Source organism: Larus michahellis, chromosome 2 (assembly GCF_964199755.1).
Source record: "Larus michahellis chromosome 2, bLarMic1.1, whole genome shotgun sequence".
Lineage (NCBI taxonomy): Eukaryota > Metazoa > Chordata > Aves > Charadriiformes > Laridae > Larus > Larus michahellis.
In genome coordinates this window covers 169,353,909-169,372,160 of record NC_133897.1, presented here as the reverse complement: position 1 = coordinate 169,372,160, position 18,252 = coordinate 169,353,909, and the positions used below count along the sequence as shown (strand labels likewise).

General features: G+C 63.2%; 1 protein-coding gene across 2 annotated transcripts; it reads left to right on the top strand.

Moving 5' to 3' along the window:
• The first annotated feature begins 1,298 nt into the window (after positions 1-1,298).
• PPP1R16A (protein phosphatase 1 regulatory subunit 16A) lies at positions 1,299-17,738 on the top strand. Of its 2 annotated transcripts, none has more exons than XM_074578043.1 (11): positions 1,299-1,435; positions 3,890-4,746; positions 5,129-5,199; positions 8,530-8,675; positions 8,809-8,912; positions 9,005-9,129; positions 9,246-9,371; positions 9,454-9,529; positions 14,252-14,381; positions 14,499-14,622; positions 17,443-17,738. In XM_074578043.1, exons 2-11 carry the CDS (start codon positions 4,494-4,496, stop codon positions 17,680-17,682), a joined length of 1,395 nt encoding a protein of 464 aa, XP_074434144.1. In that variant the 5' UTR covers positions 1,299-1,435; positions 3,890-4,493; the 3' UTR covers positions 17,683-17,738. The 2 variants fall into 2 exon arrangements, with proteins under 2 accessions (XP_074434144.1, XP_074434143.1); XM_074578042.1 differs by having other exon boundaries at positions 5,129-5,841.
• Positions 17,739-18,252: the final 514 nt, after the last annotated feature.

Genomic DNA, 18,252 nt, shown 5'->3' with positions numbered 1-18,252 from the left:
CCAAACCCCGTCCCGTGTCCCCAAACCCTGTCCCGTGTCCCCAAACCCTGTCCCTTGTCCCCAGCCCGTCCCCTGTCCCCAAGCCCCGTCCCACGTCCCCAAACCCTGTCCCGTGTCCCCAAACCCCGACCCATGTCCCCAGCCCCTGTCCCCAAGCCCTGTCCCCCTGTCCCTGTCCCCTGTCCCCAAGCCCCGTCCCATATCCCCAAACCCTGTCCCGTGTCCCCAAACCTCGACCCATGTCCCCAGCCCCTGTCCCCAAGCCCCGTCCCACGTCCCCAAACCCCGTCCCATGTCCCCAAACCTTGTCCCATGTCCCCAAACTCCAACCCATGTCCCCAGCCCCTGTCCCCAAGCCATCCCCGTGTCCCTGTCCCGTCCCCAAGCCCCGTCCCATGTCCCCAAACCCTGTCCCATGTCCCCAAACCCTGTCCCATGTCCCCAGCCCCTGTCCCCAAGCCCCGTCCCATGTCCCCAAACCCTGTCCCGTGTCCCCAAACCTCGATCCATGTCCCCAGCCCCTGTCCCCAAGCCGTCCCTGTGTCCCTGTCCCCAAGCCCCGTCCCATGTCCCCAAACCCTGTCCCATGTCCCCAAGCCTTGTCCCCATCCCTGTCCCCTGTCCCCAAGCCCCGTCCCATGTCCCCAAACCCTGTCCCGTGTCCCCAAACCCTGTCCCTTGTCCCCAGCCCGTCCCCTGTCCCCAAGCCCCATCCCCCATCCCCAAACCCCGTCCCATGTCCCCAGCCCCTGTCCCCAAGCCGTCCCCGTGTCCCTGTCCCCACCTGGTGACACCAGTGGGGCCTGTCCCATGTCCCCAAACCCTGTCCCCCAGCCCCGCCCCATGTCCCCAGCCCCGGGGGACACCTGGGGACACCGGTGGGGCCTGTCCCCCGTCCCCAAGCCCCGTCCCTGTGTCCCCAGAGTGTCCCCCCCCCCCCCCCCCCCGTGTCCCCAAGGCGTCCCCCAGAGCGTCCCCCCGTGTCCCCAAGGCCTGGGTTGTCCCCGAGGGGACCTTGTGTCCCCGAGGCCGGGGCTGTCCCCTGTCCCGCCCCCCCCTGCCAAGGGGAACCCCGTGTCCCCAAGGCCATGACCGCCCCCAGGGTGCCTCCCTGAGGGGACCCCCGTGTCCCCAAGGCCGGGGCTGTCCCCTGTCACCCCCTCCCTCGAGGGGGACCCCCGTGTTTGGGGACCCGGCGGGGTGTCCCCTCATCCCCGCCCGCCGCCATCTTGGCAGCGGCCGCTCCTCTCCCCTCCCCTCCCGGCCCCGCCCACTTCCGTTCACCGACTCCTCCCACTTCCGGCATCGGACCCACCCCCTCGCCCACTTCCGGCGTCGGCCGGAAGCGTGCCCCGTTGCCATGGCGGGCGGCGGCGGCGGCTCCGCCCCGGGCAGCGGCTGCGGGCGGGCAGGGCCGCGGGGCCGGCACCGGCAGGTACGGGGCGAGCGGGGGGCAGGGGGGGCGGCACCGGCCGGGGGGATGCGGGCGACACCTCGGGGGGACACCCCGGGGGCGGCCACGGCCAGGGGCACACGGGGGTCCCCGCGGGGAGGGGGGGGGCTGGGGACAGTCATGGCCTCGGGGGACACGGGGGTCCCCTCGAGGGGGAGCAAGGGGACAGCCCCTGACCTCGGGGACACGGGAGTCCCCGCGGGGAGCGGGGGGCCGGGGACAACCCCGGCCTTGGGGACACGGGGGACACCTCGAGGGGACACCTGGGGGCGGCACCGGCCTTGGGGACACGGGGGTCCCCGCGGGGAGCGGGGGGCTGAGGCCAGTCATGGCCTTGGGGACACGCGGGTCCCCTCGAGGGGACACCCAGGGGGTGGCCTCAGCCTTGGGGACACGGGGGACGCCTCGAGGGGACACTTTGGCGGCGGCCGCGACCGGGGGGGACAGAGGGGTCCCCGCAGACAGCGGGGGGCTGGGGACAGTCATGGCCTTGGGGACACAGGGGTCACCTCGGCGGGGTGGGGGGGAGCGGGGGACAACCCCGGCCTTGGGGACACGGTGGTACCCTCGAGGGGGGAGCCAGGGGACAGTCACGGCCTTGGGGACACGGAGGTTCCCTTATGGGGGGGCCAGGGGCCAGCCCCAGCCTTGGGGACGTGGGGGTCCCCTCAGGGGGGAGCCGGGGACAGTCATGGCCTTGGGGACATAAGGATTCCCCCTGGGGACACCCTGGGGACACCCTTGGCCTTGGGGACATGGGGGTCCCCTCGATGGGGTAGGATGACAGGGGACAGACCTGGCCTTGGGGACACGGGGGACCCCTCGGGGGGACACCCTGGGGGGTGGCACCGGCCTTGGGGACATGGGGGTCCCCGCGGGGAAGGGGGAGCCAGGAGACAGTCATGGCCTTGGGGACACGGGGGTCCCCTTGTGGGGGGGACAGGGGACAGCCGTGGCCTTGGGGACACAGGATCCCCGCATGGAAGCGTGCCGGGGACAACCCTGACCTTGGGGACAGGGGGGTCCCCTCAGGGGGACACCTTGGGGACAGCCCCCAGCCTTGGGGACACGGGGGTCCCCTCAAGGAGGGTGACAGGGGACAATCCCAACCTTGGGGACATGGGGGTCCCCTCAGGGGGACAGTCATGGACTTGGGGACAGTCATGGCCTTGGGGACACGGGGGACACCTCGAGGGGACACCCTGGGGATGGCCCCGGCCTTGGGGACATGGGGGTCCCCTCGAGGAGGGGGGGGTTCCTGGGGACAGCCTTGACCTTGGGGACACGGAGGTCACCGTGGGGTGACACCTTGGGGACAGCCCCGACCTTGGTGACACGGAGCGGGGGGGGGACACCCTGGGGACAACCCCCGCCTTGGGGACACGGCGGGGGGGGTGGGGGGTGGGGGGGTGCCCTGGGGACAGCCCCCACCTTGGGGACACTGGGTCCCCTCGGGGTGACATCCTGGGGACAGCCCCCCGCCTTGGGGACACGACACCCTGGGGACAGTCGCGTGTCCCCCCCCCCCCCCGCCCCGTCACTGCCGTAAATCCCGATAAATAAAAGATGGGATTCGGGGTTCTTTTCCGCCGACGGAAAAACATTTGAAAGGGAAATGGGGGGGCAGGAGCCGCCGGCCGCTAACGCCGGCTAACGAAGGAGCCGCCGGCCGGCCCTGCTAACGAACGAACGCCCCGGCACGTGGCCGCCGGAATTCCGGAGGGAATTTAGGACATTTTGAGGGGAATTTAAAGCAGTTTTGGGGAGGGGGGGGGGGGGGGGGGAATTCCTGCGCCCGTCGAGGGGTTGAGCTGCCCTTTTCCGCCGGTGCTCCCGGATCCCCCTTTTCCCTCGCCGAGGATTTACCGCCGGCGTTCCCGCTGCCGGCCGGGATTCCTGGAGGGATTTACCGGGATTAAAGAGCTGGAATGTTTCCTTTTTATTATTATTATTGATTCCCCCACCCCCACCCCCCCCCCACCCCCCACCTTCCTCCTCGCCGGACTTTGCCCGCCGAAGTTGGCGGCGATTTTCCGGGGAACCCGGTTTGGTGACCGCCGGGCGCCGGCTCTGCCGGAATCTGCCCTTTCCTGCCCGTCCCTCCCTGCCCGACGGGCGATGCCGGAGCTGGGGCGAGGCCGATGCCGCTCCCGGTTTCTCCGTACCGAGCCGGCGAACGTCGGGAACGTGCCGGAATATCCTCTGCCCACCCTCTCCCCCCCGCCCCGAAAAATCAGGATTTCTTCCCGGTGAGGCGGCCAAACTCAAAGTCACGGCGTTGCCGGCGCGTCACCGGTGGGAATTCGCTTCCATTTGGATTGTAGGTTAATCCGGGATTAAGGAAAACAACCACGGTGTGGCTCTTCCCGGGAAAACCAGGCTGTGCCGAACCCCGCCCTGGCATTTAATATTTTCTTATCCTTATTTTTTCCGTAGGATTTCGGCCGCGCCGCGAAGCTCATCCCACCGTGGCCGGGGAGAAGCCGGAGCCCCCGGCACAGCGATATCCCAAGAGGCCATCCCGATTTTGGCAGTTTTCCGAGCCGGAATATCGGCTCCACGGTGAGACCGGAGCGACGGCGGCTGCTGAATGATCATCAAATGCTTCCAAAAAGTGGGAAGGCAAAATCGCGTCGGGATAATAACGAGCGTTTGGGATCGGACTGACGGCATTTCTCCGGCCTCACTCCTCCGTGCCTTCGGATCCGGCGTCACCGGCCGGCTCCATCCCAAATCACCACCGTGCCGGGAAGGGATCGCCCCCCCTAAGGTTTAACGGGACCCTCTGACCTCCCCCTGCCGCCATTTTGGGCGCTAAAAAGCGGGAAAAGGAGCATCCGGAGTGGGGAGATGCTTCCGAAACGCCGATCCCTGTCTCCGGAGCCGGCATCGAAGCTCTGGAAAAACACCGTCATCCAGGGATAAACCCAACCCTTCCCCACTGCGTGGGACGGCGGGTGATGCCGCTTGGGGAGCCGACGCTTCCCTATCTTGTATTCCCGGTGGGATACGTTCCCTTTTTCCCACTCGATTCCTCGCCATGGCGGATCACCTGGAACTGCTGGCGGAGATGCCGGCGGTGACGCGGCTCAACACGCCGGAACGCTTGAAACACGCCCAAAAACGCCGGGCCCAGCAGCTGAAAAAATGGGCGCAGGCGGAAAAGGAGACGCCGGGCCTGAAGTTGGGAAGCGAGAGGAAGAGGAGGAGGAGGAAGAGCCAAGGAAAAAGGGTGACATTCCCAGACAGCGTCCGGCTCTTGGAAGCGGCCGGTCGGCACGACGCCGAGGAAGGTGGGAACGCCGGAACTGCCGCTTTCGGGGGCTCCTTCGACCCCCCAAAACTCCCCAAAACCCTCCAAAATCGAACAATTTCAGCCTTAAAAATGAGCCGGAAATCCCAATTTTTTGCCTTTAAATATCCCAAAAAAAAAAAAAAAAAGAGCCAGCGGCTCGGAGCCGGCATCCATAAATCCGGCACACGGCATCCCCGCCTGGAGGTAGCCGAGCGTTTGGCATCGACGCGGCGGGGCTTTGACCGCGATGAGGCCGAAGTCCCGGCCAAAGTGCCGGCAGCCGGCTTTAATTCCGGCGGGATGCTCCGTGGGGCCGGCAAAATGGGGGAAAAATTCCGCATTTTTTTTTTTTTATTATATTTTTTTTTTTTCTCCCGCAGTCCAGCAATTCCTGCAGAGCGGAATCAGCCCCGACCTCTGCAACGAGGACGGTCTCACCGCGCTGCACCAGGTACGGCGGCGTCGGGATGGCGACTCCGGTTTCTCTCCGTCCGGCTTTTGCCATCCTGTTCATCGCCGGCTCCGGATGGTGATGCCGGATCCCGGTGTGGCCAGAGCTGTCACCGTGCTGTCACCGTGCCGTGTCCGTCCCGGTGCCGTGTCCGTCCCAGTGGCGTATCCATTTCGGTGGTGTCTCTATCCCGGTGCCATGTCCGGCCTGGTGCCATCTCCGTCCCGGCAGTGTCTCCGTCCCGGTGCCGTGTCCATCCCGGTGCCGTGTCCGTCCTGGTGGTGTCTCTGTCCCAGCACTGTGTCCATCCCGGCGCCGTCTCCATCCCGTCGGCATCTCCGTCCCAGCGCCGTGTCCATGCCGGCGCCGTGTCCATGCCGGCGGCGTCTCCGTCCCGGCGGCGTCTCCGTCCCGGTGCCATGTCCGTCCCGGTGGTGTCTCTATCCCGGCGCTGTGTCCGTCCCGGCGCTGTGTCCGTCCCGGCACTGTGTCGATCCCGGCACTGTGTCCATCCTGACGCTGTGTCCATCCCGGCACCATCTCCGTCCTGTCGGCATCTCTGTCCCAGTGCCGTGTCCGGCCCAGCGGTGTCTCCGTCCCAGCGGCGTCTCTGTCCCGGTGCCATGTCCATCCCGGTGCCAGGTCCGTCCCGGTGGCATCTCTATCCTGGCGCCGTGTCCGTCCCTGTGCCATGTCCATCCCAGCGATGTGTCCATTCCGGTGCCATGTCCGTCCTGGTGCCGTGTCCATCCCGGTGCTGTGTCCGTCCCGGTGGCGTCTCTATCCTGGTGCCATCTCGGTCCCGGTGCCGTCTCCATCCCGGTGGCATGTCCTTCCCGGTGGCGTCTCCATCCTGGTGGTGTCTCCGTCCCGGCGCTGTGTCCATCCCGGTGGCATCTCCATCCCGGTGCCATGTCCGTCCCAGTGCCGTGTCCATCCTGGCGTCCTCTCTGTCCTGTCGGTGACTCCGTCCTGGTGCCATGTCCATCCCGGCACCGTGTCCATCCTGGCACCGTCTTCGTCCCAGTGAAGTCCCCACTGCTCAGGGACACGCGGTGATCCCAGCGCCATTTCTGTCCCTCCGTGGTGTCCGAATCCATCCCCGGCTCCATCCCTGGGAGATTTTGGGCATGATGGTGTCAATGAGATTCTGAGGTTGCCCCATGAGGTTCTGAGGTTGCCCCTAGAGGTTCTGAGGTTGCCGCATGGGGTTCTGAGGTTGCCCCATGAGGTTCTGAGGTTGCGCCATTGGTTTCTGAGGTTGCCCATGAGGTTCTGACGTTGCCCATCCAAGCACTGATGTTCGCCATGAGGTTCAGAGGTTGCCCTATTGGGTTCTGAGGTGGCCTGTGAGGTTCTGAGGTTGCCTGATTACGTTCTGAGGTTGCCCATGAGGTTCTAAGGTTGCCCCTCCAAGCACTGATGTTGCCCTTGGCGTTCTGAGGTTGCCCCATTGGGTTCTGAGGTTGTCCCATGAGGTTCAGAGATTGCCCCATTGGGTACTGAGGTTGCCCCATGAGGTTCTGAGGTTGCCCCTCCAAGCACTGATGTTGCCCTTGGGGTTCTGAGCTTGCCCCATGAGGTTCTGAGGTTGCCTAACTGCGTTCTGAGGTTGTCCCGTGAGGTTCTCAGGTTGCCCCAAGAAGTTCTGATGTTGCCCATGAGGTTCTGAGGTTGCCCCATGTGGTTCTGAGGTTGCCCATGATGTTCTGAGGTTTTCCGATGACGTTCTGAGGTTGCCCTATTGGGTTCAGAGGTTTCCCATGAGGTTCTGAGGTTGTCCCATTGGGTGTTGAGGTTGCCCCAAGAGGTTCTGAGGTTGCCCCATGGGGTTCTGAGGTTGCCCATGAGGTTCTGACCTTGCCCATGAGGTTCTAATGTTGCTCCATTGTGTTCTGGGGTTATCCCAAGAGGTTCTGAGGTTGCCCCATTCTGTTCTGACGTTGCCCAAGTTGGTGCTGAGATTGTCCCATGAGGTTGTGAGGTTGCCCATGGTGTTCTGAGGGTCCCCCATTGGGTTCTAAGGTTGCCCCATTAGGTTCTTAGCTTGCCCATGGGGTTCGGAGGTTGCCCCATGGTGTTCTGAGGTTGCCCATGGGCTTCTGAGGTTTCCCATGAGGTTCTGAGGTTGTCCCACTGGGTTCTGAGGTTGCCCATGGGCTTCTGAGGTTTCCCATGAGGTTCTGAGGTTGTCCCACTGGGTTCTGAGGTTGCCCATGGGGTTCTGAGGTTGCCCATGAGGTTCTGAGGTTGCCCCATTGGGTTCTGAGGTTGCCCAACTGGGTTTTGAGGTTGGCGCATGAACTTCTGAGGTTGCCCCATTGTGTTCTGAGGTTGCCCATGAGATTCTAAGGTTGCCCAACTGGTTTCTGAGGTTCCCCCATGAGGTTCTGAGATTGCCCCTCCACGGACTGATGTTGCCCATGAGGTTCTGAGGTTGCCCCGTTGGGTTCTGAGGTTGCCCCGTTGGGTTCTGAGGTTGCCCCATTGGATTCTGATGTTGCCCATGAGGTTCTGAGGTTGTCCCATGAGGTTCAGAGGTTGACCCTCCAAGCACTGATGTTGCCCTTGGGGTTCTGAGGTTGCCCCATGAGGTTCTGAGGTTGCCCCATTGGATTCTGAGGTTGCCCCATTGGGTTCTGAGATTGTCCCATGAGATTCTGAGGTTGCCTCTCCAAGCACTGATGTTGCCCTTGGGGTTCTGAGGTTGCCCCATGAGGTTCTGAGGTTGCCTAACTGGGTTCTGAGGTTCCCCCATGAGTTTCTGAGGTTGCCCCATTGGGTTCTGACGTTGCCCAATGGGTTCTGAGGTTGTCCCATGAGGTTCTGAGCTTGCCCATGAGGTTCAGGGGTTGCCCAACTGGGTTCTGAGGTTCCCCATGAGTTTCTGAGGTTGCCCCACTGGGTTCTGAGGTTGCCCCACTGGGTTCTGATGTTGCCGAACTGGGTTCTGAGGTTGCCTCACAAGGTTCTGATGTTGCCCATGAGGTTCTGAGCTTGCCCCATGAGGTTCTGAGATTGCCCCTCCACGCACTGATGTTGCCCATGAGGTTTTGAGGTTGCCCCCTTGGGTTCTGAGGTTGCCCAACTGCATTCTGAGGTTGCCCATGAGTTTCTGAGCTTGCCCAATGGGGTTCTGACATTGCCCCATTGGGCGTTGAGGTTGCCCCATTGGGCGTTGAGGTTGCCCCATGGTGTTCTGAGGTTCCCCATGGTGTTCTGAGGTTGCCTCATGAGGTTCTGAGGTTGCGGCAACTGGACGGGGAGGGGGGGCATCTCCCCGTTCCCGGCGCCCTCCCCGACCTCTGCCGCCGTTTGCCCTCCCGCCAGTGCTGCATCGACGACTTCGGTGACGTGGTGACGACGCTGCTGGACGCCGGCGCCGACGTCAACGCCCGGGACAGCGAACTCTGGACCCCTCTCCACGCCGCCGCCACCTGCGGCCACCTCCGCCTGGTCCAGCTCCTCGTCCGACGGTACCGCCGCACCAACCCCCCCCCCCCCCGCCCCGGGGACCATCACCGCGGCGGCGAGCCGGGAGGGGGGGGAGGGGAAGGGGACACGGTCACCGCGGTGACCCTGACCCCGCCGTTTCTGTCCCCAAACCAGCGGCGCCGACCTGCTGGCCGTCAACTCGGACGGCAACATGCCCTACGACCTGTGCGAGGACGAGGTGACGCTGGAGTGCCTGGAGAACGCCATGGCGGAGCAGGGTGAGCTTCCCCCTTCCCCGGGTGACACGACGGGGCGGCGGCAGGAGGCGCGCCGGTGTCACCGTTGTCACCCCCCCTCCGTCCCCCGTCAGGTATCACCCAGGAGAAAATCGAAGAAGCCCGCGGCGCCACCGAACGCGCCATGGTCCGGGAGATCCGGCGGCTCATCCAGGCGGGAGATGACCTGGACGCGCCGCGGGGTCACGGCGCCACCTTGGTAAGGAGAGGTGACACCCATGGAGGTTGGGGGGGGGGGGGAGGTGACAACCGTGGCCAAGCTGTCCCCAACCTTGTCTCTCTGTCCCGCCCCCCCGGCCTCCTTTTTCCGGCAAGCTTCACATCGCGGCGGCCAACGGTTACGCCGAGGCGGCCGAGCTGCTGCTGGAGCACCGGGCCAGCCCCGACGCCAGGGACGAGGACGGGTGGCAACCGCTCCACGCCGCCGCCTGTTGGGGACAGGTGGGTGTTGGGGATGCGGTGACGGCCCCGCCCGCGTCCCGCTGGCCCTCTCACCGCCTCCCACCCCTCTTCCCCCCTCCAGGTGCCGCTGGTGGAGCTGCTGGTGGCCCACGGCGCCGACCTGGAGGGGAAGTCGGAGCTGGAGGAGACGCCCCTGGGTGAGCCACACGGCGCCGGGGGCTGAGGTGGCCCAACTTAGGGGCGGAGGTGGCCCAATGTGGGGGCGGAGGTTCTCCATGGGGTGCTGAGGTTGCCCAACCGGCTTCTGAGGTTCTCCATGGGGTGCTGAGTTTGCCTGTGAAGTTCTGAGGTTGCCCCTAGAGGTTCTGAGGTTGCCCCATTAGGTTCTGAGGTTGACACATGGGGTTCTGAGGTTGCCCCGTTACATTCTGAGGTTGCCCCGTGAGGTTCTGAGGTTGCCCCACTGGGTTCTGGGGTTGTCCCAAGAGGTTCTGAGGTTGCCCCATTGGGTTCTGAGGTTGCCCCTAGAGGTTCTGAGGTTGCCTATAGGGTTCTGAGGTTGCCCCATTAGGTTCTGAGGTTGCCGCATGGGGTTCTGATGTTGCCCCATTACATTCTGAGGTTGCCCTGTGAGGTTCTGAGGTTGCCCCCTGAGGTTCTAATGTTGCCCCACTGGGTTCTGGGGTTGTCCCAAGAGGTTCTGAGGTTGCCTATAGGGTTCTGAGGTTGCCCCATTAGGTTCTGAGGTTGCCGCATGGGGTTCTGATGTTGCCCCATTACATTCTGAGGTTGCCCCGTGAGGTTCTGAGGTTGCCCCCTGAGGTTCTAATGTTGCCCCACTGGGTTCTGGGGTTGTCCCAAGAGGTTCTGAGGTTGCCTATGGGGTTCTGAGGTTGCCGCATGAGGTTCTGAGGGTGCCGCATGAGGTTCTGAGGGTGCCCCATTACATTCTGAGGTTGCCCCGTGAGGTTCTGAGGTTGCCCATGAGGTTCTAATGTTGCCCCACTGGGTTCTGGGGTTGTCCCAAGAGGTTCTGAGGTTGCCCCATTGGGTTCTATGTTGCCCATGAGGTTCTGAGGTTGCCCCATTGGGTGCTGAGGTTGCCCATGAGGTTCTGAGGTTGCCCAAAGAGGTTCTGAGGTTGCCCAAGTTGGTGCTGAGATTGTCCCATCGGGTGCTGAGGTTGCCCTTGAGGTTTTGAAGTTGCCCCATTGGGTTCTGAGGTTGCCCCATGGTGTTCTGATGTTGCCCATGAGTTTCTGAGGTTGCCCAAGTTGGTGCTGAGGTTTCCCCATTGGGTTCTGATGTTGCCCATTAGGTTCTGAGCTTGCCCATAGGGTTCGGAGGTTGCCCCATTGGGTTCTGAGGTTGCCCACGAGCTTCTGAGGTTGGCCCATTGGGTGCTGAGGTTGCCCATGGGGTTCTGAGGTTGCCCAACCAGGTGCTGAGGATGCCCATGAGGTTCTGAGGTTGCCCATGAGGTTCTGAGTTAGCTCAACTGGCTGCTGAGGCTGCCCATGGGGTTCTGAGGTTGCCCGACTGGGTTCTGAGGTTGCCCATGATGTTCTGAGATTGCCCATGAGGTTCTGAGGTTGTCCCAAGGGATTCTGAGGTTGCCCATGAAGTTCTGAGGTTGTCCCATGAGGTTCTGAGGCTCTCCATGGGGTTCTGAGATTGCCCATGAGGTTCTGAGGTTGCCCCATGAGGTTCAGATGTTGCCCCATGAGGTTTTGAGGTTGCCCATGGTGTTCTGAGGTTCCCCCATGGGGTTCTGATGTTGCCCATGAGGTTCTGATGTTGCTCAAGTTGGTGCTGAGGTTTCCCCATTGGGTCCTGAGGTTGCCATGAAGTTCTGAGGTTGCCCCATGTGGTTCTGAGGTTGCCCATGATGTTCTGAGGTTTTCCGATGATGTTCTGAGGTTGCCCTATTGGGTTCAGAGGTTTCCCATGAGGTTCTGTGGTTGTCCCATTGGGTGTTGAAGTTCCCCCATGAGGTTCTGATGTTGCCCATGAGGTTCTGAGGTTGCCCCATGGGGTTCTGAGGTTGCCCATGGAGTTCTGACCTTGCCCATGAGGTTTTAATGTTGCTCCATTGTGTTCTGGGGTTATCCCAAGAGGTTCTGAGGTTGCCCCATTGGGTTCTGAGGTTGTCCCATGAGGTTCTGAGATTGTCCCATTGGGTTCTGATGTTGCCCAAGTTGGTGCTGAGATTGTCCCATCGTGTGCTGAGGTTGCCCTTGAGGTTCTGAGGTTGCCCCATGGGGTTCTGATGTTGCCCATGAGTTTCTGAGGTTGCCCAAGTTGGTGCTAAGGTTTCCCCATTGGGTTCTGAGGTTGCTCATGAGGTTCTGAGTTTGCCCCATTGGGTTCTGAGGTTGCCCATGAGGTTCCGAGGTTGCCCAAGTTGGTGTTGAGGTTTCCCCGTTGGGTTCTGATGTTGCCCATGAGGTTCTGAGGTTGCCCCATGAGGTTCTGAGGTTGCCCATGGGGTTCTGACCTTGTCCATGAGGTTCTAATGTTGCTCCATTGTGTTCTGGGGTTGTCCCATTAGGTTCTGAGGTTGCCCCATTGGGTTCTGAGGTTGTCCAATGGAGTTCTGAGGTTGCCCCATTGGGTTCTGAGGTTGCACAACTTGGTGCTGAGGTTGCCCCGTGAGGTTCTGAGTTTGCCCATGATGTTGTGAGTTTGCCCATGGTGTTCTGAGGTTGCCCATGAGGTTCTGAGATTGCCCCATTGGGTGTTGAGGTTGCCCAAGTTGGTGCTGAGGTTTCCCCATTGGGTTCTGATGTTGCCCATGAGGTTCTGAGGTTTTTCATGGGGTTCTGAGGTTGCCCCATTGAGTTCTGAGGTTGCCCATGAGGTTCTGAAGTTTCCCCACTGGATGTTGAGGTTGCCCCATGAGGTTCTGAGGTTGCCCTTGAGGTTTTGAGGTTGCCCCATGGTGTTCTGAGGTTGCCCATGATGTTCTGAGGTTGCCCAAGTTGGTGCTGAGGTTTCCCCATTGGGTTCTGAGGTTGCCCATGAGGTTCTGAGGTTGCCCATGAGGTTCTGAGGTTTTTCATGGGGTTCTGAGGTTGCCCCATTGGGTTCTGAGGTTGCCCATGAGGTTCTGAAGTTTCCCCATTGGGTGTTGAGGTTGCCCCATGAGGTTCCGAGGTTCTCCCATTGGGTTCTGAGATTGCCCATGAGTTTCCGAGGTTGCCCAAGTTGGTGTTGAGGTTTCCCCATTGGGTTCTGATGTTGCTTATGAGGTTCTGAGGTTGCCCCACTGGGTTCTGAGGTTGCCCCACTGGGTTCTGAGGTTGTCCCATGAGGTTCTGAGGTTGCCCCATTGGGTTCTGAGGTTGCCCAAGTTGGTGCTGAGATTGTCCCATGATGTTCTGAGGTTGCCCATGGTGTTCTGAGGTTGCCCCATTGGGTTGTGAGGTTGTGCCATTGGGTTCCGAGGTTGCCCAAGTTGGTGCTGAGGTTTCCCCATTGGGTTCTATGTTGCCCATGAGTTTCTGAGGTTGCCCCACGGGGTTCTGATGTTGCCCATGAGTTTCTGAGGTTGCCCAAGTTGGTGCTGAGGTTTCCCCATTGGGTTCTGAGGTTGCCCATGAGGTTCTGAGGTTGCCCCATGAGGTTCTGATGTTGCCCCATGAGGTTCTGAGGTTCCCCCATTGGGTTCTGAGGTTGCCCATGAGGTTCTGAGGTTGCCCTTGAGGTTTTGAGGTTGCCCCATTGGGTTCTGAGGTTGCCCAAGTTGGTGCTGAGTTTTCCCCATTGGGTTCTGAGGTTGCCCATGAGGTTCTGAGGTTGCCCATGAGGTTCTGAGGTTTTTCATGGGGTTCTGAGGTTGCCCCATTGGGTTCTGAGGTTGCCCATGAGGTTCTGAAGTTTCCCCATTGGGTGTTGAGGTTGCCCCATGAGGTTCCGAGGTTCTCCCATTGGGTTCTGAGATTGCCCATGAGTTTCCGAGGTTGCCCAAGTTGGTGTTGAGGTTTCCCCATTGGGTTCTGATGTTGCTTATGAGGTTCTGAGGTTGCCCCACTGGGTTCTGAGGTTGCCCCACTGGGTTCTGAGGTTGTCCCATGAGGTTCTGAGGTTGCCCCATTGGGTTCTGAGGTTGCCCAAGTTGGTGCTGAGATTGTCCCATGATGTTCTGAGGTTGCCCATGGTGTTCTGAGGTTGCCCCATTGGGTTGTGAGGTTGTGCCATTGGGTTCCGAGGTTGCCCAAGTTGGTGCTGAGGTTTCCCCATTGGGTTCTATGTTGCCCATGAGTTTCTGAGGTTGCCCCACGGGGTTCTGATGTTGCCCATGAGTTTCTGAGGTTGCCCAAGTTGGTGCTGAGGTTTCCCCATTGGGTTCTGAGGTTGCCCCATGAGGTTCTGAGGTTGCCCCATGAGGTTCTGATGTTGCCCCATGAGGTTCTGAGGTTCCCCCATTGGGTTCTGAGGTTGCCCATGAGGTTCTGAGGTTGCCCTTGAGGTTTTGAGGTTGCCCCATTGGGTTCTGAGGTTGCCCCATGAGGTTCTGAGGTTGCCCCATTGGGTTCTGAGGTTGCCCATGAGGTTCTGAGGTTGCCCCATTGGATTCTGATGTTGCCCATGAGGTTCTGAGGTTGCCCCATTGGGTTCTGAGGTTGCCCCAAGAGGTTCTGATGTTGCTCATGAGGTTCTGAGGTTGCCCCGTGGTCTTCTGAGGTTGCCCAAGTTGGTGCTGAGGTTTCCCCATTGGGTTCTGAGGTTGCCCATTGGGTTCTGAGGTTGCCCATGAGGTTCTGAGGTTGCCCATGGCGTTCTGAGGTTGCCCCATTGGGTTCTGAGGTTGCCCATGAGGTTCTGAGGTTGCCCCATTGGATTCTGACGTTGCCCCATGAGGTTCTGAGGTTGCCCTTTGGGTGCCACCTCCTCGTCCCCTCTCTCTCTGGCGCCAGACGTCTGCGGTGACGATGACGTCCGGGCCACGCTGCTGGAGCTGAAGCAGCGTCACGCCGCCCTGCGCCGCGGCCAGGACAAGCACCGCTCCCTCCTCCAGCGCCGCACCTCCAGCGCCGCCAGCCGCGGGTGAGGCCACCCCGCCGTCCCCAATGTCACCGTCACCACCCCCCCCCCCGCCCCCCACCGCCACCACCACCACCGCCCTGGGGGGGTGACAAGTGTCCCCGCCGTGTCCCCCCCCAGGAAGGTGGTGCGACGCGCCAGCCTCTCCCACCGCGCCGACCTCTACCGCAAGGAGCTGCGGCGGGAGGCCATCGTCTGGCAGCACGGGGACAGCGAGGACGAGGACAGCCAGGGCCACCGCGGCGTGAGTGACACCGGGGGGGGGGACGGGGACAGGGGGACACTGGGGGGACACGCGAGGGACACCGGGGGGAGGACAAGGGACGTTGCGGGGGGGATAAGTGACGCTGGGGGGGGAAGAGTGACGCTGCGGGGACAGGGGACACTGGGGGGGACACAAGTGACAGTGGGGGGGACAAAAGGGACACTGGGGGGGGACAAGTGATGCTGGGGGGGGACAGGGGACACTGGGAGGGGGGGACAGGGGACACTGGGGAGGGGACAGGAGACACTGGGAGGGGGGGACAGGGAACACCGCGGGGGGACACAAGGGACACTGGGAGGGGGGGACAGGGGCCACTGGGGGGGGACAGGGGACACTGGAGAGGGACAAGGGACACTGGGAGGGGCAGGTGACACTGGAGGTGGACACGAGTGGCACTGGGGGGGACAAGGGACACTGGGGGGACACATGGGTGACACTGGGGGACACACACAGGTGACACTGGGGGGGGACAGGGAAGACCGGGGGGGGACACAAGTGACACTGGGAGGGGGGGACAGGTGACACTGGAGGGGGACAAGGGACGCTGGGGGGGACACAAATGACTTGGGGGGACACAAGTGACACTGGGGGGGACAAGGGACACTGGGGGGGGGATGAGTGACACTGGGGGGACAGGGGACACTGGGGGGGACACAAGTGACAGTGGGGGGGGGACAAAAGGGACACTGGGGGGGGACAAGTGATGCTGGAGGGGGACAAGGGACACCGGGGGGGCGGGACACAAGGGACACTGGGAGGGGGATACAGGGGACACTGGGGGGGACACTGGGGGGGACACAAGTGACACTGGGGGGGGGACAGGGAACACCGCGGGGGACACAAGTGACACTGGGAGGGGGGGCAGGTGACACTGGAGGGGGTCAAGGGACGCTGGGGGGGACACAAATGACTTGGGGGGACACAAGTGACACTGGGGGGGGGATGAGTGACACTGGGGGGGGACAAGGGGCACGGGGGGGGGGAACACCAGTGACACTGAGGGGGACAAAAGGGACACTGGGGGGGACAAGTGATGCTGGGGGAGGGACAAGGGACACCGGGGGGGGCGGGACACAAGGGACACTGGGGGGGGGATACAGGGGACACTGGGGAGGACACAGGGGACACTGGGGGGGTTGAGTGACACTGGGGGGGACAAGGGACACAGTGGGGGGGGACACAAGTGACACCGGGGGGGGACAAGGGACACTGGGGGGGGGACAGGGAACACCGTGGGGGGGACACAAGGGACACTGGGGGGGGGGGACTGGGGACACTGGAGGGGGGGGACACAAGTGACATGGGGGGGGGGGACGACAAGTGACACCGGGGGGGGACAGGGGACACTGGGGGGGCACAAGGGACACACTGGGGGGGGCACAAGGGACACTGGGGGGCACAAGGCACCCTGGGGGGGGGACACAAGGGACCCTGGGGGGGGGACAAGGGACACTGGCGGGGGGGGACACAAGTGACATGGGGGGGGGGAACGACAAGTGACACCGGGGGGGACAGGGGACACCGTGGGGGGGACACAAGGGACACTGGGGGGACACAAGGGACCCTGGGGGGGGACAAGGGGGACACTGGCGGGAGGGGACACAAGTGACACGGGGGGGGACAGGGGACACTGGGGGGGACACAGGGGACACTGGGGGGGACGAGTGACACTGGGGGGGCACAAGGGACCCTGGGGGGGGGGACACAAGGGACCCTGGGGGGGGACAAGGGACACTGGCGGGGGGGGGGGACACAAGTGACATGGGGGGGGGGACGACAAGTGACACCGGGGGAGGACAGGGGACGCTGGGGAGGACACAGGGGACACTGGGGGGGACACAAGTGACACTGGGGGGGACAAGGGACACACTGGAGGGGACACAAGGGACACTGGGGGGGGACAAGGGACACTGGGGGGGGGATGGGACAGGGGACACTGGGGAGGGACGAGTGACACTGAGGGGACACAAGTGACACTGGGGGGGACAAGGGACACTGGGGGGGGATGAGTGATACCGGGGGGGACACACAAGGGACACTGGGAGGGGGGGGGGACAGGGGACACTGGGGAGGGATGAGTGACTCTGGGGGGGACAAGGGACACAGTGGGGGGGACACAAGGGACGCCGGGGGGGGACAAGGGACACTGGGGGGGGACAGGGAACACCGTGGGGAGGACACAAGGGACACTGGGGGGGGGGACTGGGGACACTGGAGGGGGGGACACAAGTGACATGGGGGGGGGGACGACATGTGACACCGGGGGGGGGACAGGGGACACTGGGGAGGACACAGGGGACACTGGGGGGGGACGAGTGACACTGGGGGACACAAGTGACACTGGGGGGGCACAAGGGACACACTGGGGGGGACACAAGGGACACTGGGGGGGCACAAGGGACACTGGGGGGGGACACACAAGGGACCCTGGGGGGGGGACAAGGGACACTGTTGGGGGGGGACACAAGTGACATGGGGGGGACGACGACAAGTGACACCGGGGGGGGGACAGGGGACACCGTGGGGGGGACACAAGGGACACTGGGGGGGGACAAGGGACACTGGGGGGGGGGGACACAAGGGACCCTGGGGGGGACAAGGGACACTGGCGGGGGGGGACACAAGTGACATGGGGGGGGGGGACGACAAGTGACACGGGGGGGACGAGTGACGCTGGGGAGAGACAAGTGACAGTGGGGGGGGGGGGTTGGGGGGGGGGGGGGGGATGAGTGACACCGGGGGGGGGGGGGGGACACAAGTGCCACCTTCCCCCCCCCCCCCAATTTATGTCCCCACCAGGAGGCCGCGGGCTCGGACGAGTCCCCCAACGGGGAGGTGACAACGGGGGGGGACAAAAGCCAACGCGGCCCCCACCCCCCCCCAGCCCCGGGCAGGTGGCGACAAAACCCCCCCCCGCCCCCCCACCTTGGCCGATCTCAAAACGTCACCGGGCGGCCACCAAGGAGCAGCAGCCGGTGGCCCCCGTGGCCCCCCTGGCCCCGGTGGCCCCCCCCGGCGACCCCCCCCTCCTCAAACTGACGGCCCCGGTGACACCGGCCCCCAAGCGCCGCTGCTGCCGGGTCATGTGACACCCCCCCCCCCGCCCCCCCCCACACCCACACCCCCCCCCCCACCGGTTGGGGGGGGGTGGGGGGGGGTGGTGTTTTTTTGGGGGGGGGGGGGGAGGGTTTTTTTTGGGGGGGGGCGGGTGGTTTTTTGGGCCTTTTTGTTCGCCTTTTTTCACTCCCCCCCCTCCCCCCCCCCGAAAAAAAAGCAAAACAAACGAAAAAAAAGGGTTTGGGGGATTTTTTTGGGGGGGTTTTTTTTTTTTTTGGTGTGTCGTGTCCGTCCCCCCCCCCCGGTGTCACCCCCAGTGTCACTTGTCCCCCCCCAAGTGTTCCTTGTGTCCCCCCCCCGTGTCACTTGTCCCCCCGCAGTGTCCCTTGTGTCCCCCCCCCCCGTGTCACTTGTCCCCCCCCCGGTGTCACTTGTCCCCTCCAGTGTCACTTGTCCCCCCCAGTGTCACCTGTGTCACCCCCAGTGTCACTTGTCCCCCCCCAAGTGTCACTCGTCCCCCCCCCAGTGTCACTCGTCCCACCCCCGGTGTCA

Coding starts and splice junctions, on each gene's coding strand:
- PPP1R16A (XM_074578042.1), top strand. CDS start 4,494: ATGGCGGATCACCTGGAACTGCTGGCGGAGATGCCGGCGGTGACGCGG. Junction 9,372..9,453: donor CCGCCGCCTGTTGGGGACAG/GTGGGTGTTGGG, acceptor TCCCCCCTCCAG/GTGCCGCTGGTGGAGCTGCT. Junction 14,623..17,442: donor ACAGCCAGGGCCACCGCGGC/GTGAGTGACACC, acceptor TGTCCCCACCAG/GAGGCCGCGGGCTCGGACGA.